The sequence below is a fragment of the Terrapene carolina genome, unplaced genomic scaffold, assembly GCF_002925995.2.
Source record: "Terrapene carolina triunguis isolate 2854851 unplaced genomic scaffold, T_m_triunguis-2.0 Scaffold96, whole genome shotgun sequence".
NCBI lineage: Eukaryota > Metazoa > Chordata > Testudines > Emydidae > Terrapene > Terrapene triunguis.
The window spans coordinates 49,633,208-49,648,023 of NW_020664447.1; the positions used below are offsets into that span (position 1 = coordinate 49,633,208).

At 40.9% G+C, this 14,816-nt stretch overlaps 1 protein-coding gene across 1 annotated transcript in view; it reads right to left on the bottom strand.

Moving 5' to 3' along the window:
- The window catches only part of STXBP6 (syntaxin binding protein 6), a 217,808-nt gene that overhangs the window by 11,619 nt on the left and 191,373 nt on the right, over positions 1-14,816 (bottom strand). Inside the window, exon 5 of the mRNA XM_026651529.2 lies at positions 1,038-1,195. Within this exon, the coding sequence (XP_026507314.1) occupies positions 1,038-1,195 (158 nt within the window). The remainder of the gene's footprint in view (positions 1-1,037; positions 1,196-14,816) is intronic.

The following is a 14,816-nucleotide window of genomic DNA, read 5'->3' on the forward strand; positions in this document are numbered from 1 at the left end:
TTGCTGTACTTTGAACCTAAGACAGAGGGGGGTCCTCTGAGCTCTTTAAGTTTGATTACCCTGTAAAGCTATTTTCCATACTGATTTTACAGAGATGATTTTTACCTTTTTCTTTAATTAAAAGCCTTCTTTTTAAGAACCTGATAGATTTTTCCTTGTTTTTAGATCCAAGGAAGTTGGATCTGTATTCACCAGGAGTTGGTGAAAGGAAGGAGGGGGGAAGGGTCAATTTCTCCTTGTTTTAAGATCCAAGAAGTTTGGATCTGTATTCACCAGGGAATTGGTGAAAGGTTTCTAAAAGCTTCCCAGGGAAGGGAATGGTGGCAGCGGACCAGAACTAAGCTGGTAGTTAAGCTTAGAAGTCCTCATGCAGGCCCCCACACTTGTACCCTAAAGTTCAAAGTGGGGATACAGCCTTGACACAGCATTATAAGAGATAAGCCCTTTCTAGCTTGCAGGGCAATCATATCTCCAGCAACAAGTAGTAATTTTCTTAAATCAGAATGAAAACTTATTCTTTTTCCATCTCAGTTTTAGGCTGAAATATGAAACAGACTAAAAGATATTGCTGAGATATCATTTGCAACTCCTCTGATGTTCACCTTATCATGAAATGGACAGTAATATTACAAAATCAGTTCCTTCCCACTGTATATCTTTTTCATTTGAACATCAACAAAGTAACCCTTGTTCTATAGTAACTAATATTGGTTACAACTCTCAGGAGAAATCTGGGGAAATCAGCTTGAAAGATGTGTGCATGGAATGGGGATGAAATAAATACTTAAACGTTTTTGTTTTGATTTTGTAACAAGGGAAGCATTAGAACACCAGGTCTATTGCACAGGAGAGAGAAATTATAAACCAGAATTTGCCTGTTATTGAGGGACAGTTGTGAGACAAAGGAATCACACACTTGTGAATCTTGGTGATCAATTGAAAACTTCCCAGCAACTTGTACCTCCTGCAGATGAGGGTGAACAAACATGAAACACTATTTTGAGCTACTGTGAGCCCCATTCCACTAAGAATCTTACCTTGTGTGCAGTTTCTGCAAACTGCTGGGCACTGTTTTTCATATCCTCTGTCTTTTCTTCTGCCCGACCTAACCTTTCGCCACGCTCATTCAAAGCCTGACTTGCCTTCTGTACTGCACTGGTCACACTGTCTGCTGCCGAATGGAGTATGCTGTTTCCTGAAATGACAGATGTATCATTAGCAACCCAATGTTAACAGTGCAGCATAAAAAAACGTGAAAACATTACCAGATTTTTCTTCTGAGTATTAAAAGAAGTTATTTTCAACCCTTAATTTATTCACTCAAGAATAGCATGTCTGCTAATCCATTCCAACTACATTACATCTAGTTACATGAATCCTCAGCTAATCTGGGTTTCGTTGTCTTAAACCTGACCACCAATATGATTTTGACCCAAACCATACCATTAACAGATTATGACCAAATCACATTAAAACAATATAATTTAGGAACATAAGAAAGCGTTACTATGACTAATAGCTAAATGGACATGGTGTGCTACTGCTAGTGGCATGATATCTTTTAAGTTACAGTACCGTATGATGTTAGTTCATCTCAGGATACTACCTGAGTAAGTCAATGGAACTGTTCACAGAAATTCACCACAGTAATGTAACAGATCATCTTAAAATTCTCTATCATGTAAGGTTATCTAATGTTGTACTCCTTGAGAGGCTAGAGTCTTGCATCTCTGAATAACACTTCCTCCTGGATCCCCTTGCCACCATATCAAGTTCATTATATTCAGAATAATGAATTTATCATCTTTCCTCCAAATCACTGTCTGCTTTCTCCCTTCTTTACACTCTTTACAGCTCCATGCCTTCGGCATGCCCTAGGCGCATAAACTCATTTGTGATTCCTTTCTTTTTCCTTCATAGCCAGGCTTCCATTACATCCTGTGGCTTTCCCCCCCTTTCTCACCACCAAGAACTGTACTCTCCCTCTTTATTCTTATTGCTAAAAACCTCAGCCAAACCTGGCCATCTGTCATCTCACCTCTCCATATAAAATGGTGCTGCTGCAGTCATCTTTTATCTATTTGATCATGTCTTCTCCCCACCAGGTCTTATCACATCAAATTCAAGCATCACATTTATGGTTCTGCCCAGACTCATTCTATCTACAATCTCTGTGCTCATTTGTTCCAAGCCCCATCTTCTCTGATTTAGCTCTGTTTACTGCCCCCCCCCCATTTCCTTTCTTATGTAGGACTTTGCACTCTCTCATCCAATTCCCTAAACTTGCAATAGCCTTCCATTTCTTGTCCACCTACCACCTCTACTTCCAAATCTTTAAAACTCCAGGCATTCTACCTTGGTTTCCTCAATACAAGGTTCTCTGCCCTCATGAATGTACTAGTTGCTTGCGTTGTGTATGTATCACTGTACAAATAATATCTTCCCATTTAAAGCCACAATACGATACCTGTAGATTTCATACTCTTAATAGATCATCATAAATTCATGATTAAAAGCCAACTATTTAACTCTTTAATGTAACAAACTAATAAGGATTAGGTATTTCCCATTTCTATCATACAGTTGATATAATAATCTTGGTGGCTTTCATCAGAGAGACTCAAAATGTTTTATAATCTATTTCAGAAGGTAAGTGTAGGGAGCCAGGGTGGCTGCCCTCTGAACCTGAGGGTAAAGGGCCGCTCTCTCAGCCTGAGTGGGCGGGGCCAGGTCAAGCTCGCTCCACCCCCCGGAAGGGGAGGGGTGGAACAGGCAGTATAAAGGGCGGGGCCCTTAGCTCAGTCAGGGCAGCACCAGGGAGGGAGGCAGATGCAGACCGTGGGCTGCTCCCTTCAGACCCTGCTGCCATGCCAGGGGAGGCCCTGGACCAGTGGGAACCTCACCTGGAGGAAGGATTGGGGCTGCCAGGACTGCCCGCTGCCGAGTACCCCGAGGGACTGGAGGAGCCGGAGAGGGAGCTGGAGCTGCCAGCAGCCGAGGACCGGGAGGAGCCTGAGCCCGAGGGGGAGCTGGAGCTGCCAACAGCGGACTACCCCGACGCACTGGCGGAACCAGAGGGATTCGGACGAGCAATCGGGTAGGAAGTAGCCCAGGGACAAAGCTGCACAGTGGTGAGTCTATGTAGCGGGAGGACCCTGCTGACCCAGTGGCGGGACCCTCGTTCTGCCACTGTCAGGGCCCTGGGCTGGAACGTAGTGGCGTAGGGTGGGCCTGCGTTCCCCTACCCGGCCGACCCACGCCGGGACCTTTGCCGGCGCTCCCCTGCCTGAGGGGCGCGCTACTGACCTTTGCCGGCGCTCCCCTGCCTGAGGGGCACGCTACTGACCTTTGCCGGCGCTCCCCTGCCTGAGGGGCGCTACAGACACTGGCTGGCATCCTTCCTGCCGCTAATTCCCCAGTGGCAGAGGCGTGACCCAGGCCGGCCAGTGACGTCGTAGCTCCCCACCGCCCCCTAGCGGGTAGGTGGACTGACACCGATCACAGTAAGTAATTTGCTTAAGTCACACAGCAAGCTGCTGACAGTCAGGAATGGAATCCACATATACCTCCTAGTCTTCTGCTCTAACCACTAGATAAGATATCAGTCTGGTGAAAATTAACTATTTCAAAAACTGCTCTGCTAATTTCCAAAACTACCCCTTGCCCAGTAGTTTGGGATTACTGGGAGGACAGACACATAAAGATATCTAGGGCTGGAAATTGGTAGAGGGGGAGAGAAACTCTGTTTTTCAGGAAGACTCCTTCAGGACATTGAGAGCACTTGGTGGTAAGAGTTATCTGATTTCACGGAGCAGTTGTCTGCTTCAATTTTTCTCAGAAATTCTTGTTTAGCTGAGAATTTGCTTATGTAAAACTGATTCTATTGCCCCTTTTTTTTTTTGAGAGAGAGAGAGAGAGAGAGAGAGCGCTTATTTTGGCTTTTGTTCAGGTGGTTTGTCCTATAAACACATGTACTGGGCAATACGCCAGAGGAAATAACCTCCCTTTTTATGTCGGTGTGGTCAGCAGCATTCCAACCTCTTGTACTATTTAGTGTTGGTTTTTGGGATGAGATTTTCAAAAGCACTCAGTGTTGGGCTAACTCTGCTCCCACAAAGTGAACAGTATTGACTTCAATGGGAGCAGAATTAGATGACCACGGACTGCTTTTGAAAAATCCAACCCCTAATGTTTTGCAATTGTTCATTAGAATGGATATTTTGCTGGTCTTGTATTACTTTCAATCTAAAAATGTACCACACCTAGAAATTCTTCAAAATATTTTCAGAGAGAGAGGTCAAAATTCTATATTTAATACTTTTCAGCAGAGAATAATATGGCTCTGATTTTGTCAGCAGGCAATAGTAATTAGGTTATTTTTCTTCTTAGCTCTTATGGTATTGTATTCTCTCTAGGTGCTATTTTGTTACATTTTGCTGTATTCGGTGACCTGCAGAGGCAGCTATTATCTGACTGACTTTGGTGCCTAGTTTCTGGCTATTGGTTCCATTTGAACTGCAGTTTATTGGGAAGTTTAGCGTGGATCTGAAAATAAATGTATTTTAGAGCTAGTGACCAGACCGCTGAAATAGCTGATGATACTGCAGGCTCCCATTCCCTTCATAGCAAACGGTTATTGGAGAGGTGCGACAGGAAAACTTTTCCATCACACTGGCTCTAGAAGTATTAATATTCACAACTCCCCCCCTCCCGCCCCACACTGAATATTGAAGTGCTGTTAGTAAGATAACCAACATGATTGGAAGGCCCCATAAAATTCAGCTCCGCAATTGAGGATCTGCCTGAACTGTGCGTGCCCAGAGTTAATATCTAATGCTGTCAATCAGCCAGTATTTACAAGTGCTAAATCATTTAAAAAAAAATAGCAAAAGCCAGTCCGTGCTTCTGTTCTGTTCTCTGGGAAGAGGGTGGTCCTTAACTTTGTCCCCACCCAGTTTTCAATGAAAGATAAAGTGGCTGCGATGTAAGCCATCCTCTTCCATTCTGTACAGAAGACTATGCAGCAGTCATATTTAATCTCTCTTTTTGGCTCCATTGAAAGTTATCCATTCAAAATGGATGAGGCACCCTTTCATGTCTTTGAAAATCATAGCCTCAAAATCCCCACAACCGTAAGATTATCTACCCCTTTTCCTTTTTATCCCCCGAGGAAAAAGCCTGCATAAATCTTGGATGTCAACATAATCATGCACTTTCAGACTAGTGCAGCGGATTAGTTGAGGTGCACAGCGGAGGTCCCGTTACTGGGAATACCTTTCCTGCAGCTCCAGGATGTTTAAATCGGAGTATATGTGTTATCACAGATGCCGCAGCTGGTCACAACGATCAGGTAAAACACAAAGAGGGGCAGGTTTCTTTTTTAGATAATAGCCAATGTCCCATGTACCAGGTGACTAGTCTGACTTAAATTTCGCATCAAAGCCTCTGTGGCCCAGTAAAACAGGTTGCTGTAGATGGAACTAGAGAATGTCTTACTAATTTTTCTTTGAAAAAATTGCCTATTTTACCATTGTGAGAAGGGCAGACACAAACAATTTTATCTAGCTCAACTGCATGCTATAAGATAAAATGAGAAAACATGTATTTTATAATGATTTTAACTACATTTTATCAGCGAAATGTGTGTGTTAAGGCCAATTATTTCAGCCTGAAAATAAGATGATGAGCTAATTCTCTTCTTCAGTTTAATTTCACTGTACATGAAAGCACAAGCAGATCCAAATTTAGTGCCTACATAATTACTTAAGCGAGTGGCTTAAGATGGCTTTTAATGAAGTTTTTCCGATCTATGATGGCCTCTCTCATTATCGCAGTTCTCTACTCACAAGACACCAACATACACTTTTACAAATAAATCAATAGCCACAAATAAATTGGTAATCCAATTTGTTTAGCACAGATCTAGACATTTCATTTCTTAATTCCTTGTAGTGTGATATAAACCAGAGAAATAAAACCCCTCTCCATCCCTCAGCAACTTCTATTAGCATTTCTAAATGATATGCACAATGTATCATGATCCTAATGAACACAAGGACACAACCCCCTGTGTGACTGCTTTAGGCCGTTTATCAAACATAAGAAAAGTAAGCTCTTAACACATCATACACACAGAAAAGTACACATACAGATGTTGTCATCACAATGATCAGCATAAGAGTCAGTCTGTCAGATCACGAGACTAATTTGTCTCCAGCGAAATAATTGTTGCTTGTTTGCATGATCTGTTTTAACACGTTCATAAAACGTTAATAACATTCTCTATTAGCCATGTCCTGACACACTTCAGTCTGACTTACCCATGGGCTTTAACTATGTGTCAATGATATTACGTACAAGGATTGCTTTGTAAAGAATTACAGTTCATTTTTAATTGTGTATACATTATCAAAAACATTTTAATGATTCCTGTCTGTTCTGAGGAGAAAACTTGTGCAGTTAGCTATGCAGATAGAAGAAATGAGATTGTCACATTAGTAAAACATATATGAGTTTAAAAGAAAAACATTGTAGGTCATTTTAAATAGGCATTTATAGCTCCCTCCAAACCCTGTAAAACTGGACTCATGCTAATTAATAAGGCTTCTTTACAGATATAATTTACTCTTGGCTCTGCAATTCATGAATAAAGCAGCTGTTCCAAACTCAGAGAATATTTATACCACATCAACACATATTCTATATACATCCATCTATATACATATATGTACATACAGATAAATTTTTAGGGTGAAATACTGGCCCCAAGAAATCAATGGGAGTTTTATGGCCAGGATTTCAACCCTGCGTGTGTTTTTTTTTTTCCCTTGAAAATTCTGTCGTTTATAATGAGTCTGCCCTCCAGATTACTTACTTGAAGTGCCACTCAACAGTTTAAAATACAATACTATTAAGACATCAGCCACCATATAAAACATCAAGTATCAAATGTGAAATTAAAGTAATATGATTTGGGAAAGGAGCTGACCAATTAAAACTGGAAATATCTTTGTAGGGAAGAAGAATGTTTTCAGCTGCTTTTTGTAAGTGGAAAGCGTCATCTGAGGGTGGAAGGAAGCCACTTCCACACACTATAGGAATCGAGTGTTCTGTGTCTACAAGAGGTGCAATAACAGGACTCCTGCTGGAACGTAGAAACAGTATATTTATACATGAAGACCAAATATTTAAGCAGTAGGAAAGGGTAGACCGAGAATACCATACCTTTAAATGTACAGCATGCAGAATACTTTCTCTGGGCTTCCGTTGGTACTTGGACAGGCAGTATATACTGATTTGATTTCAGTGATAGGACATCAACAAGTGTGAAACTATGGCATGGATATTACTGACAATAGGTTATATTTGAGATTATTGACCATTGCTAAAAGTTTTTTCCAACATTTCCCAACATTCTTTGCAACTGGAGCGATTTCATTTGTCTTTCTCCTTTGTAATATTTGAGGGTCTGTATTTTCATTTGTCTGTTTTCCACTTCCAGAGGTAATTTGGTTCCTCCCTCTCTCTCTCTCATACAGTAGTTAATCAGGTCCCATTAAAAATGGCAGGTCTAATCTTAAAATTTTTGCTAGTAAAGAAATGTCAGTGAGAGGTCTGACTTTGCAAGACATTTTTATACTGGCAAAAACCCTAGTGTAGATTCAGTTATACTGCCAAAAATAGTGCTTTTGCCAGTATAAACTGGTATATATTGTTGATTTGGGGAATGGGTATAAGCTATACTGGCAGAAAAACTCTTTTGCCGGTATAAACTGTGTCTACACAAGGAGGGTTTGTCAGTATAGCTATATATATATATATTCTAGGATTGACTAGGCCAAAAAGACCAAACGTAGTTAAAATAAATGCCTCCTAGAAATTGTATTTCTTCCCCTCCTGTTGTCTACATAACATTCTGGAAATATGAGAAAAAGCTTTGGTCTCCATGAATAAGGATCTATTGTGTGGAAAGACTTATGTGACTAAATGTAGAACACATTAGGAGTGCATTACCAACAGAAAAAAGCAAATAACTGCCACTTAAAAGCCACTAGAAAGTTCACGTATCAGAGGGGTAGCCGTGTTAGTCTGAATCTGTAAAAAGCAACAGAGAGTCCTGTGGCACCTTTAAGACTAACAGAAGTATTGGGAGCATAAGCTTTCGTGGGTAAGAACCTCATCAACCCTTGCATCTGAAGAAGTGAGGTTCTTACCCACGGAAAGCTTATGCTCCCAATACTTCTGTTAGTCTTAAAGGTGCCACAGGACCCTCTGTTGCTTTCTAGAAAGTTCACCTTATTCAGAACTGAAGGGTTGAGACTGAGACTGCTGCAGAAGGAAACCATTGCTGAAAAACTGAATTTGAAAGTTGCTGAATATAGCAAATGAAAAACTTTTTCTGTTTTTCATGTGCATCAGATAACAGTCAGCCACATGCAACCAATATTACCTCTTTAGGTAATTATTATCGCTTGTGGTATAATTATTACTCAAAACAAAGCAAGTTATACCTGGTTACTTTATATTTTACTCCCTGCTTATCTTTTATATTCGTAAACTCCTGAGAAAAAATACATTTTTCACTATGACATAATATTCTCTAACAAGCGAGGATTTAAGACTCCATTTTATTTTATTGTATAACCTCACTCGAACCTCAGACTGAGGCAATAGATGGATTTTTAAAAAGAACTCAGTCTTGGCCTAAGTGGGCTCCCATTGACTTATATACCTGCTTAATTCTCTTCTTAGGGCTGGTCTACATGGGTGGGGTGGGGGTGGGGGGGGAGATACGCAACTTCAGCTACGAGAATAGCGTAGCTGAAGTCGACGTATCTTAGATCGACTTACCTCCTGTCCTCACGGCACGGGATCGATGGCCGCGGCTCCCCCGTCGACTCCGCTTCTGCCTCTCATCCTGGTGGAGTTCCGGAGTCGACGGGGAGCGTGTTCGGGGATTGATTTATCGCATCTAGACGAGACGTGATAAATCAATCCCCGACAGATCGATTGCTACCCGCCGAACTGGCAGGTAGTGAAGACGTACCCTTAGTTACACCAGCACAGCTCCATCGATTTCTATGATCAACATAAGACTCTGTGTTGACCACAGGATCAACATATATTATATTGGCAAATTTGACCAAACTAACTGTGCTCATTTACACTGGTAAAACCCAGGTTAAGAATATGTTGGTTTGTAGTTCAGACAAGTCCAAACCTTCCTATGGGTGCTTATTAATGCAACTAATGGTGGTGGTGGTAACAAGTAAACCAAATTGGAAAAATTTGCAACATGATGCATCTCTAAATTTCAACTTTAGAGCTATGTAGACATATTTGCTCTTGTTAAAGAATTTTTTTTAAAGCAGGTTGTTTTCCATAAACCAAAGGTCATGTGAAAGCTTTTCCTCTTTTCAGTCTCAGAATTGACTTTTTAAATCTTAAGTCAAAAAAATATTGCACATGTTGCGGGGGTAAGGGAGGAGAAAGGATTTTTTTGGCACTATTTTCACAAAATTTCACTTCTCTAGCTCTATGAACTAGAAAACATCTGTGAAACAAAAGTGTATCTATTATATGAAAGTATACACACACTTTGGACAAAGACCAATGAGAGAAATGAAAGATTAAGTGAAGCTAAATAATATAACCAAACTTGTGATCTGTTTCACTATAAATGCTTTTATAATATAATAAAGTGAATGTGTCAGTCTATCAGTGGATTTTTTTAAAAATGGCCACCGTAGCACAGTTATTTAAAGAAGTCTATGTTAATAATGAATGTGTTGATAATTAAGGTGTCAGGCCCATAAAGGGGTCTAATTGTCAAGTGTCTCCTTCACTATTATCTCTTGCTTGTAGAACTATTTTATACAATAAATGTAGTGTTGAGCTGCACAACTGCAAGACAAACTTAACTGTCTCCTCATGACACACACACATTCATCCTGGCTGGCCTTTCATAGTACACTAGATCACAAGGGCATGGCAATGTAAAACAAGCAACCACCTATGTTTAAGGTAACTTATGTCACATTGACAACTCCCTGGCCATGGTCTTGGTATAGCAGTAGGCGATGATAATCAGACTAGGAAAATCTCAGTAGATCAGATTATTTCTCATTTAGTGACTCTCTTTTAGTGACTGCTCTTATGTCAATGCACCAGAGAATTATGTAACAACAGTTCAAAAGTGTTAATAGCAGAGCTAGGCAAATAAGTGATTTTTCATTTTGGTAGCTGACCAGGAAAAAAAATAAAATAAAATTCATTTGGGGTTGACCAGAAATAATATTTTTGATTTTTCTTGCCAAAACAAAAAACTGAACATGTTGTTTAGGATGAAATAATGTGCTTCTTTCAACCTGAAATGAAACACTGTTCAGGGTTTTTTTTTTGTTTTAGTTTGTTTGTTTATTTTTAATGTTTTTAACTTCAGTACCGGGCAAAATGGTTGAAACTATACTAAAGAACAGAATTGTCAGACACATAGATGAGCATGATTGGTTGGGGAAGAGTCAACATGGTTTTTGTAAAGGGAAATCATGCCTCACCAATCTACTAGAATTCTTTGAGGGGGTCAACAAACATGTGAACAAGGGTGATCTAGTAGATATAGTGTACTTAAGAATTTCAGAAAGCCTTTGACAAGGTCCCTAACAAAAGGCTCTTAAGCAAAGTAAGATGACATGAGATAAGAGGGAAGGTCCACTCATGGATCAGTAACTGGTTAAAAGATAGGAAACAAAGGGTAGGAATAAATGGTCAGTTTTCAGAATGGAGAGGGGTAAATAGTGGTGTTCCCCAGAGGTCTGTACTGGGACCAGTAGCATTTACCATATTCATAAATTATCTGGAAAAGGGGGTAAACATTGAGGTGGCAAAATCTGCAGATGATACAAAACTTCTCAAGATTGCAGTCTGCTTTGGACTAAACTAAGAGTTACAAAAGGATCTCACAAAAATGGGTGACTGGGCAACAAAAGGGCAGATGAAATTCAATGCTGATAAATGTAAAGTAATGGACATTGCAAAATATAATCCCAACTACACATATCAAATGATGAGGTCAAAATGAGCTGTTCCCACTCAAGAAAGATATCTTGGCGTCAATGTGGACAATTCTCTGAAAACATCCACTCAATTTGCAGCGGCAGTCAAAAAAGCAAACAGAATGTTGGGAATCACTAAGAAAGGGATAGATAATAAGACAGAAAATATCATATTGCCTCTATATAAATCCATGGTATGCCCACATCTTGAATACTGCATGCAGATGTGGTCGCCCCATCTCAAAAAAGATATATTGCAATTGGAAAAGTTTCAGAAAAGGGCAACAAAAATGATTAGGGATATGGAACGGCTTTTGTATGAGGAGAAATTAATAAGACTGGGACTTTAAAGCTTGGAAAAGAAATGACTAAGGGAGGATATGATAGAGGTCTATACAATTATGATGGGTGTGGAGAAAGTAAATAAGGAAGTATTATTTACTCCTTCTCATAACACAAGAACACGGGATCACCAAATGAAATGTATTAGGCAGCAGATTTAAAACAAAGAAAAGGAAGTATTTCTTCACACAACGCACAGTCAACCTGTGGAACTCTTTGCCAGAGGATGTTGTGAAGGCCAAGACTATAACAGGGTTCATAAAAGAACTAGATAAATTCATGGAGTATAGGTCCATCAATGGCTATTAGCCAGGATGGGCAGGGATGGTGTCTCTAGCCTCTGTTTGCCAGAAGCTGGGAATGGGCGACAGGGGATGGAGCACTTGAGGATTACCTGTTCTGTTCATTCCTTCTGGGGCACCTGGCATTGGCCACTGTCGGAAGACAGGATACTGGGCTAGATGGACCTTTGGTCTGACCCAGTATGGCCGTTCATATATTCTTAAGTTAAATTTAGCTAAACTTCAAACAGCATTTCAAAACAAAAAGTTAAAATGTTTTGTTTTGAAAATATTGAAATGAACATTTTGACTTTTCAGAATTCCCCCCCCCCCAATTTTTTGGGGCCAAAACTATTTGCTGAATTCACAGTCAACCCCAAACTACATTTTCTGGCCAATTAACTATTTGCCCACAAAAATGAGACCAGCTTTCATTAATAGAAGTACTGTATATAAATCCTCACAGTTATATATAAAAATTCTGATTATAAACCATAGCTTTACAAACAAAGATATCAGAGGAGTTTGGAACCAATATAATAATTTAAAGTGAAAAATCTATATTTAAAGCATCTGCTACAGAGGGGAAGGTTGGTCTTTTGTGGTTAAGTCATTGAGCTGGGACTTAGGAGATCTGCGTTCAGTTTCCAGCTCTGTCATAGATTTAAACTGTAACCTCATCAGGGCAGGGACTGTTTATTATGACGTATTTGTATGGTGCCTAGCAAAATGGGGCCCTGTTCTCAGTGGGGGTTTCTAGTCTCTACCATAATGCAAATAATTATAGGAGCCAAAGAAACAGAGGGAAAAGAATAAAAGGTAGGATGATAGTTCTGAATGTGTTCTGGAGGCATGATCTTGTAATTATTCACATGCAACCAACTGATGCCACTAATGTAGATTTGTGAATACACCGCAGGTTTTGACTGAAGGAACTTGGGCTAGGCCAGATAATATTATTGCTGGAATATAAATCGCTCAGGAAAATAGAAATTGAATTCAGAAAGTTACTGAACTGTTATAATATACAAATTCTCATATTTCACAATTTGAAAGTCCCTTTCAAAATAAAGACTATACCAGTGTGTTTTAATAACTGTATACAGATTCCAAGAGGGAGTTAATTGGTTTGGAAATAATTGTGCTGTCTAACTGCTTTTGAAGCTTTATTCAGCTTGTCTGGTTAATAGAAACTCTTCAGGAATTTGACCTGGTGGTGTACAGTGAAAGTTCACATCTTCTTACAGTATCTAAAATACCCAGTTTCATATTCAATGAGTCATTTTATGAAAAACAAAAAAAGGACAATTTCACAGCAGTTCTAAGAGTTCTGATTTATTAATGGGTCATTTATGAACAGGTGCCTAATATTTCTGAATGCTAAGCCAAAGAAAAAAGTCTGATTACAATATTTGCATAGGGTCTGATTCTTCTCCCATTTATACCAATATAAATCAGGCATAACAGAACTGAAGTCAGTGGGGTTTCATGGGTATAAAATTGTGATAGAAGGATCTGGCTCATATTAGTTATATATTTGAATATTATCTACCACTTGGCACCTTCCTCTATTACAACTGTGATTCCATTTACTGTCATATTTAAAGTTTAGATGTTTATGCTTTTGGAAGAGATTTGCATTCCCATAAATGTACTCTTGCTTTGGTTACTACTATCAAGAGTTATTCAATTAATTCTAATTGGACCTCATTTTAAAATCAAGTCATTCCTCCTAATTTCTTAACAGATTTCATTCAGTTACTAATGAATTGCCATAACTCATTAGGATTTTATAACCAAAAGAAAAATACTTAATTCAAACCACCTGGCCATTAAAATCCTCTGCAGATCATCATCAGCCAACTGCTATCAAATATGGATGTTTATCTGCACAATTTGATTTTAAATTCATAAATAGGATTGAAGTTTATGAATATGTCACTAAATCCTGTTTCCTCATGTAAACTGAAGCTAAAATTGGTCCAGTGTCAATGCAATCCAAACACTAAGGATCAGTTTTACTTTCTATATAAAAGGAAATCCTATTAAATCCTGCTACCGCACAACATAAAATTTTGGTCACTATATTATGCTGACTCTTAGTAACCAGATGTCATATTCTTCTGCATTTTATGAGGATAGTTATATTTTTTAAAAAGTAAACATAGCTTCATTACTTAGCACTTTGGCTATATTAGGGTTACCATATTTCCACAATCAAAATAGAGGACACTGGGGGGGAGCCTCGCCCTAGCCCCACCCCATCCACTCCCTCTGACTTCCCACCCCCTGACTGCCCCCCTCAGAACCCCAACCCCCCGCTTCTTGTCCCCTAACTGCCCCAACCCTTATCAACTCGCATGGGTGGCAGGGTTGTAGAAATTTTGGTGGTGCCCAGAACCACCCCCCGCACCTGCCTAAGGCTCTGGGAGGGGGGTTGGGTGGGGGGAGGAGGTCTGGGGTGCAGATCCTGGGCTGGGGATTAGGGTGCAGGAGGGGTGCAGGGTGCAGGCTCTGGGATAGAGTTTGGGTGCTGGGTGTAGGCTCCGGGCTGGGGCAGCGGGTGGGTGTGCAGGAGGGGGTGAGGGGTGCAGGCTCTGGGATGGAATTTGGGGGTGGGAGGCGGTGCAAAGGGAGGGGGTTCAGGCTTTGGGAGGGAGTTTGAGGGCAGGAGGGGGTGTGTGGGAAGGGGGAGGGGGTTTGGGAGGGAGTTTGGAGATAGGAGGGGATGCAGGGGTGAGGGCTGTGGGTGTGAGGATGAGGGGTTCATGATGCAGGAGGGGGCTCAGGGATGGAGCAGAGGATTAGGGTGTGGGGGGATGAGGGCTCTGGCTGGGGCTGGGGATGAGGGGTTCATGATGCAGGAGGGGGCTCAGGGCTGAGGCAGAGGATTAGGGTGCGGGGGGATGAGGGCTGGGGCTGAGGGGCTTGGGGCGTTGGAGAGGCTTGGGGCTAGGGTGGAAGGGTAGGGTAAAGGCAGCCTGTCTTCCCATTAGTGGATGGGGGACGCTAGGACCCAGGGGCAGCAGACAGCAGTTGCTACTGGCTCTGGCAGTACAAGCAGACAAGGGAGAGGCAGGCGGGGGGGGGGGAAATGTGCAGAGGGGGGGTGGCAGGTGGAGGCCGGGGACCCATCCAA